Source organism: Prunus mume, linkage group LG2 (assembly GCF_029339155.1).
Source record: "Prunus mume cultivar Tortuosa linkage group LG2, ASM2933915v1, whole genome shotgun sequence".
NCBI lineage: Eukaryota > Viridiplantae > Streptophyta > Magnoliopsida > Rosales > Rosaceae > Prunus > Prunus mume.
Genome location: NC_142699.1, coordinates 619,474 through 640,588, shown reverse-complemented (window position 1 = coordinate 640,588; position 21,115 = coordinate 619,474). Strand labels below are relative to the sequence as shown.

Here is a 21,115-nt window from a genome sequence, read left to right as displayed (position 1 = left end):
TTTAAACAAAATTAAAATTTGGAATAAAATCTAATAATTTAAAACTACTAAGACGTTAGGTTTCACCTTCAAAATACATATATAATTTTGTCAATCGGAATATATGAAAATTATATTTTAAGAAGAATAACACATAAGATAAATGGTAACTATGGTTGTTCAAAATTAAAGCCTAATTTAATTTCGTTTAGGAAGAATTTAAGCAACATTAGCTGAAAATCAATCATACCAACTTCTTTATCTCAAGAATTACCAGGTTTCCTTGCATAAAACAAATAAATATTTTTTTTGGTTTCTTTTAAGGGAGATTCACTATTATACCCAATATAAAAGTCCAAATTATTAAATTTAAAAAAAATCCTATATGAAATGGATTTTAAAAACACACCCAAAGTTCATTTACAAAATGACAAAAAGACTTTTAACTTCTTTTAAATTACAAAACTGCCATTAATTTCTTAAAACAAACTTAATCCCAAAACTTCATAAAAAAAAACCCAAAACATTAAATAAGGCATCAAAGTAATTTAATAATCAAAATTGAAATTCAATAGGGTCCAACTGTCCCATTTTTTGGGTTTGTTTATAGAAATTAAATGGTGTAGAGTTTATTTATAGTTTTAGCGTTAAGAATGAGTATATGACTAAATATCTCTTCTAACACCATGTCAATTGTGTAATGTCTAGCTCCCTTAAATTTGAACCCATGTAGTGATTGATAGGCTAATGACTGTCTCTACAAGAAACGCTCCATACTTACTGGTATATGGACCATGCTCTACGAATTCGCCATCAGTGGGTAGGGGTGGAGAAGTAAGGATCAGTGGATCACTTCCCGCCTCAAATACTCATGAGCGGCTGAAACAAACTAGTGAATATCAAAGTAAACCAACCCCCCACCGTTTTAAAACTCTTATTTCCTTCCCTCTTCACCATAGTGGAAGTATGGGCTGTGTTTCGAAACTTATTTTTGTATATGAAAAAAAATTACACTAAATTTTTTGTGTAAGTTTGTCGTATGAGAGCAACAAAGAAAGATCAACAAATTTAACAGATTAGGGTTGATTGCAAGCTTAAAAAAAGTACAAGCCCTAATTACTAATATTAAAAACCAAAAAGACGGGGAATCAAATCCATTGCCTAACCTACACATTTTGATTCCACATAACCTACTTTCTGTTTGTAATCATGGTCATATTAGACCGAAATCTTTTCCTGGAAGAGCAAGAGCTTTGTAACAAATAACTAGTAATTGAATGTACAGGCCTACAAGAAAACAAACAATAGCTGGATACTCCATTTGGTGGAAGAGAAATGAGGGAGGTTTGTGTATGTTTGAAGCAGCCTCATATGCAACACCGTCTCACTACAAAAGAGGTTCATCTGCATCATTAAAATAAAACCATCAGCGTTAGCTTACCCATCAGCATAAGCTTACCACAAGCTCAATTATTCCATGTTAAAATAGTACGAGAAAAATGTAGTGTATCAAAGAAAGGTTCCTACCATCACCATCATCTTCCATATTAAAATCATCATCGTTGTCATCGAAATCTTGGTTCTGCAAGATCAGAGTTGTATTAAAAACATATTACTTTCCCACACATGGACAGACAAACCACACTCCTCCTGGTTCCAAACTTGAATTTTCGTGAACAGAACTTCTAACGGATGAAGTGAGGAATCAGGTGGCAAATATAAGCAATGAAAATCCCAACAGTGAACATAAACAAAGTACAACCTATCACTATTTTGAAATGATTACCTATAAATAAGGTAAAGAAACAAATAGATATATAAGACCCATGATTTCCTATGCGAACCTTCTGATAATCATCATCACTGAAGTCTTCTTCTGCCTCCTCCTCCTCCTTTCTTATTCATCTTCATCCTTACCTTCACCTTCTTTCTTTTCTTTTCCATCATTATTACACTACAAATGAGAAGAATTATCAACAATGCATACAAAAATTAAACCATCTGTGAAAAGAAATTTTAAGACCAAGCATATTTAAACTTTCATCTTTGATCCTTTTCATAGATAGATGTTGGTACAGTGATCTTTGACACAATATGTTGTAGTTAGGGAGACGATGAAAGACTTTTTCATACCTGACGCTGTTCAAGCTTTTCAAATAAATCTAACTTCTGCAGCTCTGCAAGAGTGATGATCTTTTAATCAGTTTTGAGTCAAAATTCCCAATGTTAAAAATAAATAAAAAAACCAAAACAGATTAAACAAGACAACAGAAAAACAAAGTATCAGTCTCATGGGACCTGAGTCAGGATTCCATCGAACTCTCTTTCGGCCTGGTTGCTGTGCCCTTGAACCTGATATACCATTGCAACAAGTAGGTAAAAAGCAAAAAGAAAACCACAAAACCAAAGCAGAACATTGGATATCATTGCCCTTTTTTTTCTTCATATGATTTTCAGATTACAAACCTCCAGTCAGTTCTTGGGGAAATCCCTTGAGCTCCAATATAACAAAAAGAGCACCGCTTCTTATGGTGGTTTTTGGCTTCAACCTGTCAGAATATCTTTCTACTTCTGTGTTTTGCCTCTCTGACACCACAAGTTCAAGAAGTGCAATACTATCACAACATAATCTGGTATAAATTCAAAAGAAGCCAAATAAATGATTTACAAGGAGAATAAAAGCAATATGGTATTAAAATAAAATGCCAGTATGGACCAATATAATATAATATAATATAATTAACTGACAGAAAAAACAACAGAACAATTCACCTTAGAAACTCATATCGAACTTTTTATGATAGTTTGCCACTTTGTATAATGTTCACAAACATAAGATTGGGTGTTGGATTTGGGAGGGATGTTTGAACTTCTCCTTACATCTAACTATAAAATCTGGGTGAGATCAATTTCAGATTCACAGTAAATATGTACTTTTATCTTCAACCGTAAAAATATTGAAGGGATCAACATATATGAATCATATTGACTTTCACAACAGAACTTTACCTGCAGACAGCATAGAAGCATCACTACAAGGTTGATAGTCTTCTTAAAAAAAAAAACAAACAAACAGGATTTCAAGCATACCAAAAGAATGAATGCTCTCCACAACAGACCATGATTAATATCTTAGCTAGAAAAGGAAGAGAAAATCAAATCAAACATACTTCACAGATTGCTCAATTCCATGACTGAATGACAGAAAAAAAAACATAAACAACGAGTTTTAAAGTAGATCATGCTAGCCCTTTGAAGTGGTCTGCTCAAGATACAAAAGAGAGCCTTTCCAAATTTTTTGAAACTTTAGACTTTGATTGACAAGTTTTCTTCCTCACTCAGACCCTTGTTTACCTTCTTCTCTGGATCAAATATACCTTTGACATTAGGCAAATCAACATCCTGCAAAGATGAAGGATCATGAGAACAATACATTCATTGAAATTAAAAACAGAACCAATTGCAAAAACCTATTACTCAAAAGTTGGCCATTACTAAAATGCAAGACCTCACTTAGCAACCACGCTAGTTCAAAATCAACAAAAATAAAGATGAAGGCTCAAATTGTTGCTTGGTAAATTAGTCCTGAGAAAAAACTGCAGCAAAGAGAAACTCACAGGAAAAACCTAAAAGGGAACTTGAATGGCATAGCCAAAACCGCCGCCACCTCCTCCAAATCCACCACGTCCACGCCCTCTATACGCCATTGACCTTCACATACAAATTGCAAACAAGAACTACTCAACAAACATTAAATTTGGAAAAAAAAAATTGCACCTCAAGTTTTTAAAACCATGAAGAAGAAAAATAGAGAGAAGCTTGGGAACACTTTTTTTTCCCCATTGCTGATTGAAGATAACCATTTTAATTGAAACTCGACCAACTCACAAACTGGTGCAGAGAAATTTTATTGAGAGAGGGGGAGAGAGAAAGCTGACAAGACCCGCCCCGAATTCCCCTTGGAATTCGTGACAGACCCTGTTACCGGCCGTTATCTAACCGATGCCTAGCCCACTTACTAAAATAACACTTTTCTTCCTGATTTTTAAAAGAAATTGAGCCAAGACTTCTATCAAAATTTCAGCAGTCTTCTTATAAAACAAACATTTCCCAAATTATCCACCTGTAAAACCACGCATTTAAAATCCCAACTGGCAGCACATACAATCCTTTCCTTAGTTTTGTTACTGATATTTTATTGACATGTTATTCACTGGTTTATTTTACATATACCAACGTAAATTCTACAATACAATTGAACCCCTAATACGAAATGCCAAATAGAACACCACTGATCACAAAAATTGTTGTAAAACCCTAACTTTATTGAAAGTGAAACTCCACTAAATTACTTACAGATTACCAAATAATGATTCCACTTCAAACTTGGGGAATATTCACACAAGTCACTTCCGAAATGGAAGAATTGCTCCGAGGAACAATACGGGCCAGCCCCTTCTACTCTAACCAACTGATTTTCAGGTAGCATCAACCTTGGTTAATTCCCACAACGATTCCAAACCAGTTTAGCTTTGTTCTTGGCGCTATGGTTTCGGTGTTCAAAGTTTAACTTCGTGGGTTCAGCTCTTATTAATTTGGGTTTCACCCACCCGGTTGTAAGTTGGTGGCGAAATTATAACCCGGTTGTAACGTAAGGAGACTATTGAACTTAAACCATGCGATGAATCCAACGGCTATTAAGCCAACCCCGGCAACAATGCCTCGCACTTCGATCCCCGCATTATACCCTTATTGCCCAAAAACAGCATAACAGGAGAAAAAGGAAACTCACCGTAAACGCCGCCACGACATTGCCACGTAGGTTCGAGTAGAAGCCGAAGCAATGCTTATTCAGTTTCCAAACCTTGAGGCTCGGACGACACAGCTGGATACAGCCTGTCACCAACAAAGTCCCACTCACCTATTCCCCTAACTACGCTCTCTCTCTCTCTCTCTCTCTCCCCCTCCTTCCCCCTCCCTTCCTCTCTCTCTCTCTCTCTCCCTCTCTCTCTCTCTGTGGAAGTTAGGGTTTTCTGATCCTCTTGTTCGATTCCCCAATTCACGGTTCGACTTCACCAGATCACGATTTTCGGGTTTGTAAGCTCTCGATTGATCTCCCTTTTGCTTCAATTGGCACTCTTATTTGCTATCAGTTCTTGAATTTAGGGTTTCTATATTGTTGTTGTTCTCGTTTTGATATGTAACATCTTTATTTATTTATTTTGAGTTTATTGATTTTATAGTCAATATTTTGACTTTCGCGGCTGAATATAAGACGAGTTTCTTCTTGAAAAGGATTAGATTTGGAACAATGTTTGTACAAGGTTTTATTTTTTTGCAATGATTTTAATGTTTCTGGACCGTTTGGTTGTTGAGAAATGGTAGGAAAAGAAAAGAAACAAGATTATACATTTAAAACGTTCTTCAATTTCTAGGTTTGATTTTCATTTTCTTTCTTAATTTTTTGCCCCTTTAAAAAAAAAATGCTGGTTGATAGAGCTTTGTAGAGTATCGCTAGTGTTTAAGAATGAGATGCAATAGCCCAATTTCTTTTATCAGAGTATAAGCAGTCAGAGCAAACATTGTAGTTTGACTGATATGTTTATAAGCATTAAAACAGACAAAATCGTGCAAAAGTAATTGGGGAAGAGTAATTTCTTGTAGAGTGATTTTTCTGTATAATTGTGTTTTCATAAATGCCACAGAAAGTATGTTACACATGTGATGCAATCTCACCCCTGCTTCTTTTATTGTGTACCTGTGATCTGCTGATCTGTCCCAATTCAAAGAGTAGATAATTGGATGAATGAACACGCAGTTTAACTTGATAAATGAGCAATTGCGTGCCATTGACTGTGTGTGGATATAGTATTATGTATTATACTAATAATTTATCATGTGTAATTGGTACTTGCAGAATCTGACTAAATCATGGAATCTGTAATTGCCTACTATTTGCCTTGAGTAAAAGCTATTTTTTCATGCGTTATTTTAAATGTCCAGGATTTCTTCTCCTTATTATATATCTTTACAATATTGTATGTGGTTGTTTTATTTTGTGTGTATATTTTGCACTTGTTCTTTATAGTTCATCATGTATTTGCTGAAGTTGCAAATTAAAGAGACTTTTTAGCTTCTTCTTTTTTTCTTTTTCTTTTTTCTAGGATGAGAATTTTGAACTTTTAACAGGTGTGGTTTTGTTTAGTTTGTCATTTCATTTTAGTGTAAAATATTCAAGTGCTGTAGTTATGACAATAAGATGTTTATTTTCCAATCCTTTAAAAATCCTCGTGCGCTCATGGCTTCGTCCATTTGATGTTGCAGGTATTATTGGTGCATCTAGGTCACATACCTAACCTAAGAGCCCAACATTCTACAGATATTGTTGGTGCTTTATGGTTGTTCTTGGGAATTCTGTGGAAACATCAACTTCGGTAATAGATACAGCTGATCTGAGTTCAATGAGAATCTTCTGGTATTACTTCCTAAACCGCGTCGTTTGTTCTCGTTAATTCTGGGAAGGAAGCGTTTACGCTACCAGAGGATCTTTGTATCCATGCTGGCAGAGAGCATGCGTGGAATCTGTGTTTCGGGTAATGCCCCTGACGAGATTTGCTGCCGATACACTCGGTGTGTTGACCATATGTCTAGTTGCTCTCTTGATCCTTCTTGGTTTCCTCTGCATTATTTACTTGTTTTACTTTCGCTCTCGCATTCGTAGCCAGGGTTTTATTCAACTTAGTTATTTCAGTGGCCCGTGGATTATCCGAATAACTTTCATCTTGTTTGCAATCTGGTGGGGTTTTGGTGAAATTGCCCGTTTAAGTCTGTTGAGACGTGAGGGGAGACTGTTGAATACCTTTAACTCGAAATGGCAGGAGAATCTTTGCAAATGTTACATAGTCTCAAACCTGGGGTTTGCAGAACCATGCCTATTTCTGACCCTCGTGTTCCTACTTCGTGCGCCCTTGCAGACAATGGAGTCAGGAATTCTAAGCCGAGAGGGAAATGGGAAAACAGCTGGTTACGTTCTTTTCTACTGCCTCCCAATGCTTGTTCTTCAGCTCTTTGTTATTTTAATTGGACCCGAGCTCCCCAAGAATGAAAGTTTACGTAAATTGCCTTCCTACTTCACAAGTACAGTGAACAAGACTGATCACATTGCCCTCTGCACTTACCCTTTACTGAGTACTATCCTCCTCGGGATTTTTGGCATCATTCTAACTGCCTACTTGTTTTGGCTTGGAAGGCAGATTTTAAAATTGGTCATCAATAAGGGTCTGCAGAAGAGGGTTTACACATTGATATTCTCAGTTTCAAGTTTCCTTCCGTTAAGGGTTACTTTGCTTGGTTTCTCTGTTTTATCTAAACCAGAGCACATTCAGTTTGAAGTTCTTTCTTTCTTGGCTTTTCTTGCACTTTTATGTTGTGCCGGGGTGTGTATATGCATGCTTGTTTACTGCCCAGTTGCGGATTCTTTAGCCCTGGGGAGTCTACAGGACTTGGAGAGTAGGAGGAGAGTTAATGATGATCAAAATGACACCATTTCTCTTATTGCTAACCAGAGTCATATGGAAGAAAGTTCTGGAATCAGCCCTAGTAGAAACTCTGATGTATCAGCAAAGCGTGGATCAATTTCTTTTCGTACTTTAGAAAAGGAGGAGGGTTCTTCTAGGATACCCTTTGTAGAACTGAGCCTCTTCTCTCCTAGTCGAGATGCAACACCCCCGGAATCACCTCCCCTCCTTGGCTGGCCAATGCGTCCCCTTCCATCATCTCACTCACCCGTAGTTCAAATTCATGGAACCACAGATAGATAGAAGCATGCAGCAAAACTATGCAAGGGACTGAGTTCGGCTGGTCAATATCAATATCAATTTTGTGGTAAAGAAAAACTGATTGTAAAGGGTTTAGATTTTTGAATAAGGATTTTTATTCTTGGTTTGTTTTCTAGTTTATTCAGATTAGTGATGGTTTTGCTTGCTTGATGGAATTCGTGGATATGATCTTTCTGTTCTCTCCTGTACTATTTTTATAACCATTTTTTATTTGCAAGTTTAAGTTGCATCCATGTTCCATTCCATGCTGAAATGAAGATTCAATTCTATTATCAGATACCAACTTGTATGTAATTTTTTTAGGTACTGTTTGATTTTAAACTATAATGCACTGACATGAAACATGATTTTGCAGTTGGATGAGATGAGATTAGCTTATCTGCTACCTTTGTTTCGTTTTAGTGACGTTTTTACCTCTCCTTTTCCGGATGGATTATTCCTATTGTTGGTCTAGGCACCAAGACAAATTGTCTTTAAAAGCTTGTAGAGTGGGAAGGGTTGGACAGATTTACATTTTTTATTTAGACTTTAATTCTATTTTCCTCTTTCTTCTTTTAATTTATCTTCCTTATGTCTTTTGCGGTTTTTTATACAATACAAAGATTCCTACATAAATGATCCGCCTTTTGTTTATCTTTTTGCCCTATTCACCGACAGACTCCGCGTCCGTTTGGATTGGATCATCAAAATAGTGTTTTGGGGCGGCGTGAAACTCAACTCATTGGTTGGTTAATGGATGGAATTGGGCTGTAAACCGTACATTCCAAACAGTGGGGCATGGGTCTCTGTTGTTGAGCAAAAACAAAATTGCACAAAAATGAGACCTTCGTGCACTGTTTACCCCAAATTGCCCTAGTTTCATAAGCAGACTAATTATTGTGTTGCGCGACTCGCGAGTGTACCAGAGTTTCGTAGAATGAGAAAGTATATGTGATATGTGCACCAATAAATCTAACTTGAAACCAAAGGATTGTGAACTGATTGGGGAATTGGCTTGGCCTGAGTTCTTTTCTACGCAATAATTGATGCAGGATTTTCTAAGCAAGAATTGATTTAGGACATCAAATCTTGTTGATTTAGAGAAGTAAATCACAATATGACAGGAACAAAGAAATCATGAGCTACGAACTTAAAGCAATAAACATGCAGGATTGCAAATCCTTAAAGACACCTCATGCCAGTTAATAAATGCTTCCAAATTCACGTTCCTCCTCTGCCCATGAGTTTGAAGAAAGCTAACTTTGCCAAAATGAGAAAGCCCGAAGCATCTCCTCCTTTTCCCAAAATGACATATAAATAGAAAATAATATAATAACAAATTTACAACTTAAGACTTCTTCTTTATTTATCTATTAGCCTCTCTGCATGCGCTTTCGTGCCTGCGGGAGGCTTTTAAAAATATATATATATATATATATATTATTTTAGAATTAAAAAAGATAATGGGTAGTTGTGTTTCATAAAAATAGGATCAATTATCTGATTTTTCTTTTAATTTTAATTTTTGTAATATGAAAAAGTGAATTTACCATATTATCCTCATTTAATTAATAATTTCAATTCTTAATGTTTGTATTAACCAAGGGCATTTTCTGATATTTTAAATGTTTCACTATTTTCTGCTTTTAGCTTTATATATATAGATAAAAGAGTCAATTTTTTTCTTTCAGAAAAGAACATAAAAGTCTCATTCAAAACAAATGTTAACGTCAAGAAAAATAAATGTTAACGTAAAGAAAAAAGGTTTTTTAGGTTTTAGACATAAAAAAAATTTCACTTTTGGAAAAAGCAAAGCTTTTCAAAAGACAAAAAAAACACTCAACTTTCAAATCAAAGACATACAAATGTATTGGATTCCTTAGGAAATCTAAAAATAAATAAGAACATTTTTGTTCATTTTTGCTTCTTTTAAAATTTTTCTCTCTCTTTTTGCTTTTTCCAAAATGTCCCAAAGAAAAAAGACACATCTCATCCATCCACCAAACACACAGAAGAAAAAAAGAAGAAGAAAAAACCAAAACAACACCTCCTGTGTCCTGTGATAATTAAAAAAGGAAAAAAGAAAAATAAACAACCACAATTCAAAATGACATCATTGTCCTTAATAGTATAAGACTGGCCATTGGCTGAGTAAAGACATGCAGAACGGTCAAAGGGCCTTTAAGATCAACAACTCTCTCTCACTTCTCATCTGTCATTTGCGGAGCCCCTCTGTATCTGTGAACCCAATTGGAGTTCCAGTCTGATACCTGTCAGGTTAGATGCCATTTTGTTCGTCATGCATTTTTTCAAGTTGATCATTTTGCATTGGTTGGTTGGAAGAAACATGCTAGATATGTGGTTCATCTTCTTTGTATATTTAGATTGTTGGGTTAATGGCTTCCTTTGATCCGATTGCATGCTCTTCAGACTGCGTGCTCATTTGATATGTGCATGACCCCATGTGTCTGTTTTGTCATGATGTTTGTGTTTCTTTGTCATGAGAGTGATCAGATGATTATTCAGTGAAATGGGTTATTAAAAATAGTTAAAAATTATTGAATTTTATTTTTTCCAATTGGGTTTTTATTTATGTTTGTGCGTTGTTGTTTGTGTTTTTAAATTTAAGGCAGTTCTTGGTTGCCTGAATTGGAAATGTCAATTCTGCGGAACCAGCAAGCATTGGCTGGTGTGGAATTGAGGCCTCTGGAATTTAAAATCGAATTTCAGTTCCTCATTGTCTATTTTACTCAAGAAAACAGACCATGAATCAAGTTGAAATCAAGTTGAGTTCTAATAATGGCATTGCAGTGTGCTCACTTAAAGTCAAACAAATGAGGTTCCTTCTGTGATTAAAAAAAAATGACCATCTGGTTACAACTACTATAATTTTGATAATCTTGAAAAAGGTTTCCCTACCATAATTGTAGTACCTTAATTTGGCGGATGAGATAATGGAAAAGAGCATTTCATAGTTACAAACATATAGGAGTTAAATGGTAGCTGCAATTTCTATACTTATATTGATGTTGTAAATTCAAAGCAGCACATAATAACTGGCAGAAAATATCGAGTTACTCATGTAAATGCGCTCTGCTTGATTGAGTAATTCTTTGTTTGATACAGGAAATATGCTTGAGGAGAAGATATTGGAGAATGGGTTTGTTGAAAGAGATAAAGAGGATTCTGATTCTTCATTTGACAAGGTAGTCTATGTACACAGATCATATACTGTAAGTGTAAGAAGTAATTTATCAAAGTTCCCTTCTTATCTGAAACAAGTGCAAGTAAACCTGTTCTTGATGTGTATGAAAGATTTTAACTTTTAACTTGTCCTTACATTCTTCGAAAGATGTTATCATGTCTAGTTGTTTGGCTAATTACTGAATTTGCATATTCTCTCCAAACACATGTGAGTATTTGTGAAATTCTGGTTTGTCATGAGAATATGATGTAGGCTTGTCCTGGTCCAGTTATACACTGCTGCTGAATACGTCTTAGAGGGCTAGTTTCAGCATCACTGTTTCTTGTGCATCTTAGAGGAGAAGGATAGGTGTGATAATGTAATTGTGCTAAAAGATGAAGTAATGGTAATAAGTTTGGCTCTTCAATGTCTTCAAGTATAGAAAGTAAGGCTGATTATCATTTCACCCTTTAATATTGAAGACCCACTGTGTTCATGCCTGTACTCTTTAAGCCATGAACTCTCAAATATGAAAATATAAGAAAAAAGCTTAGATTCTATCACTGGGGAATGCTGGTATGTGCCACTATGAACATTGTAGATCTTTGATTACTTAACAAGGTGATAACATAGTCAGTGTGATGTAATTTTGAGATTTCGCAAGTGACCTAAGACTGTTAGTTGACATTTGTTTGTGACTTGAAAGCTTTCTCCCTTTAGATGCTCTCTAATATGTAAGTTGTTTTGTATATCTGGATTAAGGTTGACCCTGGGAAGCCTACATCATTGACCTGGAAACGAAAATTAAATAGCAAGGGAAATGATCCTTTGCCATTCACTCTAAGTTTAAAAGAGATCATTCAGATGGTAAGTTTGCACTTTTAAATATGAATTTCTATTTAAAGATCATAGAAGTCATATGATTGCTTGCTAATATCTTCAGGTACAAACACTTAACTGTGTACTCATTTGGAAAAGGTTAACGTTCTTTTGTACAATATAGAATGTTTCAAGTACACAGCGTATGAACATGAACAAAAGATGTATCAACTGCAGATATTTCGTATAGAATTTTCGGTCTGGGCTTTGACTAATCATGCTCACCTTGTTGACATATTATTGATAATGTATATTTTCTTTTGGCCAAAGAGAAAATGATTCGCTATCCCCCAGTTTTCTATTTCATTATAAGATGTTGGGTTTGAATTTCACCTGGTTTTCCTTGGAATTGATCTATAATTTATTATTAAATTAAATCTAAAATTTCAATAGTCAGATATGTAATAGTTAGAAACTTAGATTAGATAATCCTAGAGCTAGACACTTGTTTTCCTTAGGCCTTGTTGATGCAGCATGTCACCGACTGCCATTTTAATATCTGACCTTTTCGTTCTCTTATTGTTTCTGTCAACAATATTTCCTGTTTTGTTTTGATAGGCTCCAATAGGTGTTCGCCTTTGGCGTCATCTACGAGAGGAAGCTGCCAATGGAAGGGTAATCTTCATTATCAAAAATGGAGCTTAGTTACTTTGAAGATTTCTTATTTTAAGTAATGTATCTAATTGAATTCCTTCCTGCCACGGTTGCACCTGTTTCTTTCTTTTCTTTTCTTTTTTTCTTTTTTTTCCTGCAGGAAGCTTTCATTAATCCATTTGTTAAGCGCCTTCTAACATCTAGTCATGGTGTTCCACTTGGTGGTATTGGGTAAGTTTTCAATCTCTCTTGGTTGTATTTGTTTGAAGCTTTCTACTTTTGTGTAGTTTAACTAATTAAAACATACTTTTATTTGCGTATCATAGTTGAAGGTTCATTTTTGGTTGGTGAAATATATTGTTCAACTTGACAAGGTGCTATGAAATTTTAACAGGAAGCTAAATATATTACCTGAACTGCATAGTCTTTTTTTTTGGCAAGGAACTGCATAGTCTATATGTCGACTGTTTGTCACTGAGAGAACTTTCGGTGTTTCCAAATCTATTTATTTGTGTGTTTGTTGCAGTTGTGAATCTGTATCAATCATTTGCAAGTACCTTGTATTATATATGATCCTTTTGTTTGCTTTATCAGGGCAGGAAGCATTGGAAGAAGTTATAGTGGTGAATTTCAGCGCTGGCAACTGTTCCCCGGAAAATTTGAAGAGAAACCTGTTTTAGCAGATCAATTTTCTGTAAGTGAATTCTAATAGAAAAAAAAAAACAAAAGCAGAAAAGTTCATTGCCTGCCATCTCGAGGAATTTCTTCACTAATGATATCTATGTATCTCATTGTTTGAGAACTCTCTATTTGTCAGAAATTCAGAATCTAACAATGAGATACTCTACGATAAGAATGTTATTGAACGCTAGCACCATAACCATGCTCATTTCTCTTCTGAAACCTTCTCATACAATTTCATCATAATTTGAAGTTGTAACCGAACAGTTTGCGATAATTGCTCTTTTCCCTTATGGAATCTTCTTATACGATTTCATCCTCATTCTAACCAAATAGTTTGCAATAGTCTTTACCTTTTTTTTCCCCCCTTAAAATGATATCAGTTTTTTCCTTAATAAAACTGGATGCAAATGCTTTGTCAGGTATTTGTTTCCCGCACCAATGGTGAAAAATACTCTACTGTGCTCTGCCCGAGGAGACCAGAGGTTCTCAAGTAAGCTCTTAAAAATGAAACAAGACAAATTTATTTATTTATTTTAATTTTAATTTTTCTAGAAAAAAAATCTTAAGAATGAATTTACTGATATTGTGAACATAAACAGAGAGAGTGAAGTTTCAGGGATTGGATCTTGGGACTGGAATCTGAACGGGGATAATTCTTCATATCATGCTCTTTTTCCACGGGCTTGGTCTGTTTATGAGGGTAATATAGATACATTAAATGTTATACTTCTGAGTCTATTATCTCCTTCATTGGTCATCTTTTTCTCTTTAATGCAGGTGAACCTGACCCTGCTCTCAAAATAGTTTGTCGTCAAATTTCACCTTTTATTCCCCATAACTACAAGGAGAGCAGCTTCCCTGTCTCAGTTTTTACTTTCACAGTAAGAATGATTCTGCTACAAATATGTTTTCAGAAAATCTGACACAGCTGTATCAATAATTCTCTCTCTCTCTCTCTCTCTCTCTCTCTCTCTCAGCTATATAATTCTGGAAAGACTGCAGCGGATGTCACACTGCTTTTCACATGGGCAGTAAGTCATTTTTGTCTGTGTAATTTTTTTTTCTGCTTTTTTTTTTTTTCATTTTGTTTGGAAATCTTGAATCCAAGACTTATCCCACCCCCAGCCACCATTTACTACCTATACAGAAGCCCAAGTTTCTGTTTTGATTCATCACTTTCAACATACTAATATTCTGTTACTTTTTCAATGCATCGTACTTGGATCGAGTAGCTAAGTCTATATTATTTAGTTTTTTTCTTGAAAGAGTATGACACATGAGAAGCCATTAATACTTATTCCAAATCATTTTGTCATGTCCCATTCAGAATTCTGTTGGAGGGCTTTCTGAATTTTCTGGTCATCACTTCAATTCAAGAGCAGTGTAAGAATCTTGTCCTTAGATTGACTTCTCTTTGGTATTTCCAATTTGAACCTTTGACTTTTGAAATAACTTGAATGCGTACGTGTACAAATGGATGGATATATATGTTTGATGATGTATCTCTTAATATTAAAGATTGCTTACCACCATACCTATAATTTGTTCTAACCCACAATACCATTTAACCTGTTAGGATAAAGGATGGCGTGCATGGCGTACTTCTACATCACAAGCAAGTTCCCTTCCTTGATATAGATTGAAAAAGATTCTTGAAATGGTTTGCTCAATTTACAACGTGCTAATTATATTTCTCTACATTTAACACCCTTTATTTGCCAATCCAGGACTGCAAATGGACTACCTCCTGTGACATTTGCAATAGCAGCAGAGGAGACTGATGGTATCCATGTGTCAGAGTGCCCTTGCTTTGTGATATCTGGTGACTCCAAGGGTATCACTGCCAAGGACATGTGGAAGGAGATAAAAGAGGTCAGTAGATTATGCACATTTTCATGTCATAGAATGTTTCACTGTCTTCAGCTTGCATTTAGCATTAGACGTACTAGGGGTACGTCTCCTTCCCCTTAGGAATCTGGATTCTATGCAAGCTGTTGATTAGTATTTTCCAGCAATTATTGCTGAGAGAATTTTTCTTTACCATAAACTTTTGTTTCCAATTTTCGCTTTATTTTAGTTATTACAAGAAAGTAGTTTATCAAGGTTAGATTTCACTCTTTTCAATGATCGCCTGCGCTTGTGCCATTATCCGGTCTATATATAAGGTTTACTTATAGCATATTAGTACCCCAAAATGGTTTGAGAAGTTTTCCTGTTTTGCAACTTTTTAATTCTTTCTGGAGCCATAGCAACTATCTGGTTTCTTTTGAGGAAGTTCATATGCTAAGTCTAAATTTTTTGGCGAATGCCAATTAAAACGTCACTCGGTATGAATAGGAAAACTTGCTCAGTGTTCAAAGTCTTTGTTGGATCCAAGTGCTCAATATGGTCACAGAGGAATGTCTTGCAGGCATTCATACTCCATGCTCAACTTTGGATTTTTGTTCTCTCTCCCATTGTGGGACTAGCCTTTAAGTTTTTTTTTTAATTTTTTAATTTATTTATAATGGATTGTGAGTTTTTTCATTCAATATCATTTGATGCTATTGAAGGAAATTGTGCTGGGCAGGAGGCCCTTTTTATTTTGTTATATCTGAAATATGCTTATTCTTATTAAAACTTGATATTCCTGCTTCTTCTGTAACAGCATGGATCCTTTGACCGTCTTAATTCCACAGAAACGTCATCAGATTCAGAACCTGGATCATCTATTGGGGCAGCCATTGCTGCGTCTGTGACAGTTCCACCAGATGGAGTACGTACTGTAACATTTTCATTGGCATGGGATTGCCCAGAAGTAAAATTCATGGGTGGGAAGACGTATCACAGGTGGGTGGCCAAGCACTTGGGTGAAAGTTATGATACAGTGAGAATAATACTTACATGCTGTTAAATTTTATGATCAGGCGTTACACTAAATTCTATGGCACTCACGGGGATGCTGTTGCAAATATTGCTCATGATGCTATTCTTGGTAATGGTTGATTGTGTACATTTCATATTGGTCAATTTTTGTTAAATTTTTAATATGGTGGTCAAAAGTTGAGATTAAGGCTGTTCGTTATAAATGACATTGCAATTTTAAATTTGATCATTATCCTCACACTCAACTCTGCTCAATTAAGCTTTTACCCCTTAAGTTAGGGCAAATCATATGCCAGTTCTTCGTATTTCTCAAAATTATGTTGGCTTTTTGTGTCATTTTGTTGCACAATGACATTAGAAACACAATAAGTACCACTGATGAAAATATTCACTCCCCCACTCCTTGATTGCTGAGTTCAGAATTTTTATTTGAAAGATGATGCATGACACCTATTTTAGTTTTGCAACCCTTATTGGTCAATGTGATTGTACCCAATTTGATGGGTTAGGTCAATGCATTCTTAAACAATCCTTGTGTCATCATCCAGGCCTAAAGGAACATTGTTCAAAGCTACCCTGCTCTAATGGTCACATAGTATATTGGTGACTGGTCATATATAGGAGTGTGTAACTTCCTGCTCCTTTAACTAGGAAATGCTAATTCATCATTACTTTGTTATATTATCTATTGATTGTGATCACTCCCCTTACATTCTTTTTTTGTGTTGTTTTTTTTTTCTTTGAAATATAGAGCATCACCATTGGGAGTCCCAGATTGAATCATGGCAAAGACCGGTTCTTGATGACAAGAGACTTCCTGAATGGTGAGTTTAGATGTGAAATCTGATTGCACATTTTTCAGATTCCTAAGATTGTCAAGGTTCTCTGCAGGTACCCTATCACTCTGTTCAATGAGCTCTATTATCTTAATTCCGGGGGCACAGTTTGGACAGGTATTTTTTGAGTTTGCAATTTTCTCCAGTGAAATTTGACACTTGTAATGAAACATTAGTTCATCTTTCTTTCAAATAATTTTTTTTTCAGATGGCTCACCTCCTGTGCATAGTTTAACAAGCATTGGAGGAAGGAAGTTTTCTCTTGATAGGTCCTCATTAGGTTTGAAAAGCATCATTGATGTACCCCCTCAAAATGACACTGCTATTGACATTCTTGGAAGGATGACATCAATACTTGAGCAAGTTCACACGCCCATAGCATCAAACTCTGCATTTGGAACAAATCTGCTTCAGGAGGGAGAAGAAAACATTGGTCAATTTCTATATTTGGAAGGAATTGAATATCAGATGTGGAACACTTATGATGTCCATTTCTACTCATCTTTTGCACTAGTCATGCTATTTCCAAAACTTCAACTCAGCATCCAAAGAGACTTTGCAGCAGCAGTAATGATGCATGACCCCAGTAAGATGAGACTTCTTCATGATGGAACATGGGTCCAAAGAAAGGTTCTTGGAGCTGTTCCTCATGATATTGGCCTCCATGACCCCTGGTTTGAAGTAAATGCTTATAACCTGTATAACACAGATAGGTGGAAAGACTTGAATCCCAAGTTTGTTCTCCAAGTTTACAGGGATGTGGTTGCCACTGGTGATAAGAAGTTTGCACAAGCCGTTTGGCCCTCTGTTTATGTTGCAATGGCTTATATGGAACAATTTGATAAGGATGGCGATGGAATGATTGAGAATGACGGCTTCCCTGATCAGACTTATGATACATGGTCCGTATCTGGTGTGAGTGCATATAGTGGTGGGTTGTGGTTAGCTGCATTGCAGGCTGCATCAGCCATGGCACGAGAAGTAGGCGACAAGGGTTCGGAGGATTATTTTTGGGGCAAGTTTCAGAAGGCAAAAGTTGTGTATGAGAAATTATGGAATGGATCTTACTTTAATTATGACAACAGTGGTCAAAGTTCAAGTTCATCAATTCAAGCTGATCAATTGGCCGGACAATGGTCTGTTGTGACTGAAGTAACATCTTAGATATGTTGCGCATGTTAATTAAAAGAGTTCTTTCACAAACACAAACATACATGAGCTCGGCTTACACACATTGAAATTATTTTCTTATTGTTTGAAGACAGAAATGGTCTAAACTTTTCCGTGAAAAGCACGAAAAGTTCAAAACAAAACAATGTCCATAATTGTAAGTCTGTTTACATGTCAGATAATTTATCACTTGTTTAGAGCATAAACTGGCATGTAAGCACCCATTTAGGCATAGGCACAAAGCTAATAATTAGCCTACTTTATTGTTCACTTTCTATGTTTGTTTTTATGGGGTAACTTATTTCTATGTTTCTTTGTCTTTATAGGATTTATCTTAGATTGCCTGCCTATATAACTAGGCGATCCCTTGTAATCTTACCCTAGGTTTCCCTATTGATATGAGAATACAGTTAAATAAATTTCCCCTAGTTTGTTTCTCTTCCCATAGAAAAAGATACTTTGAAAACAAACTAGATAAAAATCCTGAATTAAGACTTACTGTCTAGCTACTTTGCAGGTATGCCAGAGCTTGTGGTCTTTTACCAATTGTTGATGAAGACAAGGCACGAAGTGCACTGGAAAAGGTTTATACTTACAATGTCCTAAAATTTAAGGATGGGAGACAAGGAGCTGTTAACGGGATGCTACCTGATGGAAAGGTTGACATGTCGTCAATGCAGTCGAGAGAAATATGGTCTGGAGTCACATATGCTGTTGCTGCGACAATGATCCATGAAGATATGATTGATATGGCATTTCATACTGCAGGTGGAGTCTACGAAGCTGCATGGTCCAAAGAAGGTCTTGGGTGAGTTAACTTTACAACTGGTAACCAGCGAGCTAAAGATTGGTAAAAGTTAACATAAAATCATAAGTCCTTTTCTTGCTTCTTAACTCTCTACTATCTTATCAACAGATACGCTTTTCAGACACCTGAAGCTTGGACCACCAGTGGCGAATTCAGATCTTTAGCTTACATGCGCCCTCTGGCCATTTGGTCAATGCACTGGGCATTAGCAAAGCCGACGCTGTTTAAGCAGGAGGCGAAATTAGAAGCAGATGAAGGTTCTTTGCATAGGCACAAGGTTGGATTTGCAAAAGTTGCTCGGCTTTTAAAGTTGCCACAAGAGGAAGAATCAAGAAGTATTTTACAGGCTGTCTTCGATTATACTTGCAAGAGGTTGTGGATATGAGTGAAATTTCTGCCAGTATTATAGCACATCTTGAATTTTGATTGTTGTTATAAATTCATGTATATACTATGTATAGTGATGTTGTGTAATTCAATAACAAGAAAGCAATTAGGCTTCCGTTATATACTATTGGATTTGAAATCTTTTTTGGATTAGTCATGTCCTATAATTAATATAAATTATGTGAAGGAACCATAATGCTAGATGTGTTCAGTTTGAATCCCCCTCCTCATCAAGTAGTTTAGAATATCGTCCCAAAAAAAATGTTGTCTAAGTGGTGGCGGTTCCAGGATTCGAAAGCCGACCAAGCAAAATTTATGTAATAAACTCGACGGTACGAGTGAATTTCATTAATAAACATAAAAAGATACATATAGATCTACAAATACAAAAACTAAAATAAAAACAAAAGTTAAATGCGATGCAATGCAATACAAAAAAACATTATTTAAAACTAAAATTTAACCATACGAGGCTTAGAACTCTTAAATTCCTCAATTATAGATGCATTGTCAATAGCATTGGCAAACTCTCTTTCAATGTGGAGGAGCATACAATCACCAAGAAATTCATCACTTATGGTGCTTCAAAGTCGATTCTTAATAATTCTCATACATGAGAAAGCTCGATTCTTAAATATCTCAACAAAATTCTTAAAATCAAAGCCCTAATTAATTTCAACAAAATCTCCCAATTAGAATTCATTCCTAATTAAACCTTATAATATTTTCTATTCAAATTAAAAAGCATACGATAATTAAAAAGCTTAAGTGCTACAGTGCCCCCTGGAACATTGGTCAATTCTCACTTTACCCCCTCAAAGTTAAAGTGACTCACTTTGCCCTCTTGACCAATGTTTCGTGTTTCACTTAACCACTTTCCGTCTACGCCATTCCAAATTCCGTTAAACCAATGACGTGGCAGGGCTAGTTTGGTCCATTCAACTGAGCTAGGATTTTTCCCACCAATTTGAGGGTGTGACGTGTACATGTGGAGCCCACCTCTAACATCTGATATAGCTCCAACGGATTGATTGCCTGCTGATGTGGAATTTGGGGACCCATCTAACAAAACAGCCACGACAATCAGTGTTAGAACTCAAAAATGAAAACAGAAAATCAGATTGGTAGGGAAAATTGAGATTTGGGGATTATAGATCTAGGGTTTGAGAATAAGGATCGAGAAAGAGAGAGTGCTCTCAGTTGGTTTCGACAACTACTTGAAAGCAAGAAGAAGCGACACGACTGACTCCACTCGACGACAATGCTCGTTTGGAGATAAGCAAGAGTAGGGCAACCTGTGTACGGTAAGTGATTCTTCTGAAAAGGGACCTGTTTTCTGAAAAGGAATCTTGTCCTTTGACGTGGAAAAGAATCCTGACATGATAGTGATACGCATTGTGTAGAAATTGATAGGGTTTAGGTCTTTTTGTGTTATGTGTTGTCGGCAAATGGGGTTCTAAAGCAGTATGCCTTTCCTGATGTGGCCCCGTTTTTGTTTTCTTCTAGTTAGGTTTGAATATGTTAATCGAACCATGGTTGTTGTCTTGCTTTTAATAAGTGTCTTAGAATACTATTTAGCTTTTGTTAAAAACAAACCCTTTTTGTTTCTGTGTAGAGGACAAAGAATTGGTAACTTTTGAAGTGCATCATGGTGGCAGAATTGTGAAAAACAAACAGAATAAGTGGTGTTATACTAGTGGGTCTGTAGGATATTTGGATTGGTGTACTATAGAGTATATAAATATGTTAGAGATGTGGGAGCAAGTGAAACTGCTTGGGCACATGGGGAAAGTATATCTTAAAAGGGTAGTAAATGAGGAGTTACTAGATATAGACAGGGATGCTGATCTGTTAAGTTTGTGTGATAAGGTACCACTTTCTTATAAGAGAGTGGTGCTGATTTATGTACAAC

The 21,115-nt window shown here is 35.9% G+C and overlaps 3 protein-coding genes across 9 annotated transcripts; 2 read left to right on the top strand and 1 right to left on the bottom strand.

Moving 5' to 3' along the window:
* Nucleotides 1–1,038: 1,038 nt before the first annotated feature.
* Nucleotides 1,039–4,617, bottom strand: LOC103318987 (uncharacterized). 4 transcript variants are annotated; one of them, XM_089047479.1, is made up of 9 exons: nt 4,336–4,617; nt 3,597–3,690; nt 3,334–3,381; nt 2,446–2,609; nt 2,278–2,331; nt 2,113–2,156; nt 1,824–1,933; nt 1,507–1,561; nt 1,039–1,383 (listed from the first exon to the last, which is right to left on the bottom strand). In XM_089047479.1, the coding sequence occupies exons 1-7, from the start codon at nt 4,466–4,468 to the stop codon at nt 1,877–1,879; spliced, it is 594 nt and encodes a 197-aa protein (XP_088903605.1). In that variant the 5' UTR covers nt 4,469–4,617; the 3' UTR covers nt 1,039–1,383; nt 1,507–1,561; nt 1,824–1,876. The 4 variants fall into 4 exon arrangements, with proteins under 4 accessions (XP_088903605.1, XP_088903607.1, XP_088903608.1 ...); XM_089047481.1 differs by having other exon boundaries at nt 4,343–4,484; XM_089047482.1 differs by lacking the exon at nt 4,336–4,617 and adding an exon at nt 3,840–4,248.
* A 138-nt stretch (nt 4,618–4,755) lies between these two features.
* Nucleotides 4,756–8,092, top strand: LOC103318986 (plasminogen activator inhibitor). 2 transcript variants are annotated; one of them, XR_016124753.1, is made up of 2 exons: nt 4,756–5,072; nt 6,304–8,092. XR_016124753.1 is itself a non-coding variant. In XM_008220467.3 (2 exons), the coding sequence occupies exon 2, from the start codon at nt 6,576–6,578 to the stop codon at nt 7,797–7,799; it is 1,224 nt and encodes a 407-aa protein (XP_008218689.1). In that variant the 5' UTR covers nt 4,917–5,076; nt 6,304–6,575; the 3' UTR covers nt 7,800–8,092. The 2 variants fall into 2 exon arrangements, 1 of the variants encoding a protein (XP_008218689.1); XM_008220467.3 differs by having other exon boundaries at nt 4,917–5,076.
* A 1,846-nt stretch (nt 8,093–9,938) lies between these two features.
* LOC103318985 (Beta-glucosidase, GBA2 type family protein) lies at nt 9,939–19,356 on the top strand. 3 transcript variants are annotated; one of them, XM_008220465.2, is made up of 20 exons: nt 9,939–10,073; nt 10,923–11,002; nt 11,743–11,847; nt 12,418–12,474; nt 12,614–12,684; nt 13,048–13,147; nt 13,557–13,627; nt 13,737–13,837; nt 13,915–14,018; nt 14,115–14,168; nt 14,465–14,520; nt 14,714–14,752; nt 14,865–15,009; nt 15,785–15,966; nt 16,044–16,111; nt 16,754–16,826; nt 16,894–16,955; nt 17,047–17,974; nt 18,526–18,816; nt 18,925–19,356. In XM_008220465.2, the coding sequence occupies exons 2-20, from the start codon at nt 10,928–10,930 to the stop codon at nt 19,199–19,201; spliced, it is 2,859 nt and encodes a 952-aa protein (XP_008218687.1). In that variant the 5' UTR covers nt 9,939–10,073; nt 10,923–10,927; the 3' UTR covers nt 19,202–19,356. The 3 variants fall into 3 exon arrangements, with proteins under 3 accessions (XP_008218687.1, XP_088902163.1, XP_088902165.1); XM_089046037.1 differs by having other exon boundaries at nt 10,923–11,029; XM_089046039.1 differs by lacking the exon at nt 9,939–10,073 and adding an exon at nt 10,564–10,581.
* Nucleotides 19,357–21,115: the final 1,759 nt, after the last annotated feature.

What these genes read in the sequence shown, in the direction of transcription:
- LOC103318987 (XM_089047479.1), bottom strand. Translation starts at nt 4,468, where the DNA reads ATGCTACCTGAAAATCAGTTGGTTAGAGTAGAAGGGGCTGGCCCGTAT. An exon ending in TCCCCAAGAACTGACTGGAG is followed by an intron (nt 2,332 to 2,445) that starts GTTTGTAATCTG and finishes ATGGTATATCAG; the next exon opens with GTTCAAGGGCACAGCAACCA. An exon ending in AAAAGCTTGAACAGCGTCAG is followed by an intron (nt 1,934 to 2,112) that starts GTATGAAAAAGT and finishes TCTCATTTGTAG; the next exon opens with TGTAATAATGATGGAAAAGA.
- LOC103318986 (XM_008220467.3), top strand. Translation starts at nt 6,576, where the DNA reads ATGCCCCTGACGAGATTTGCTGCCGATACACTCGGTGTGTTGACCATA.
- LOC103318985 (XM_089046037.1), top strand. Translation starts at nt 10,928, where the DNA reads ATGCTTGAGGAGAAGATATTGGAGAATGGGTTTGTTGAAAGAGATAAA. An exon ending in GTTCCACTTGGTGGTATTGG is followed by an intron (nt 12,685 to 13,047) that starts GTAAGTTTTCAA and finishes TTGCTTTATCAG; the next exon opens with GGCAGGAAGCATTGGAAGAA. An exon ending in TTTTAGCAGATCAATTTTCT is followed by an intron (nt 13,148 to 13,556) that starts GTAAGTGAATTC and finishes ATGCTTTGTCAG; the next exon opens with GTATTTGTTTCCCGCACCAA.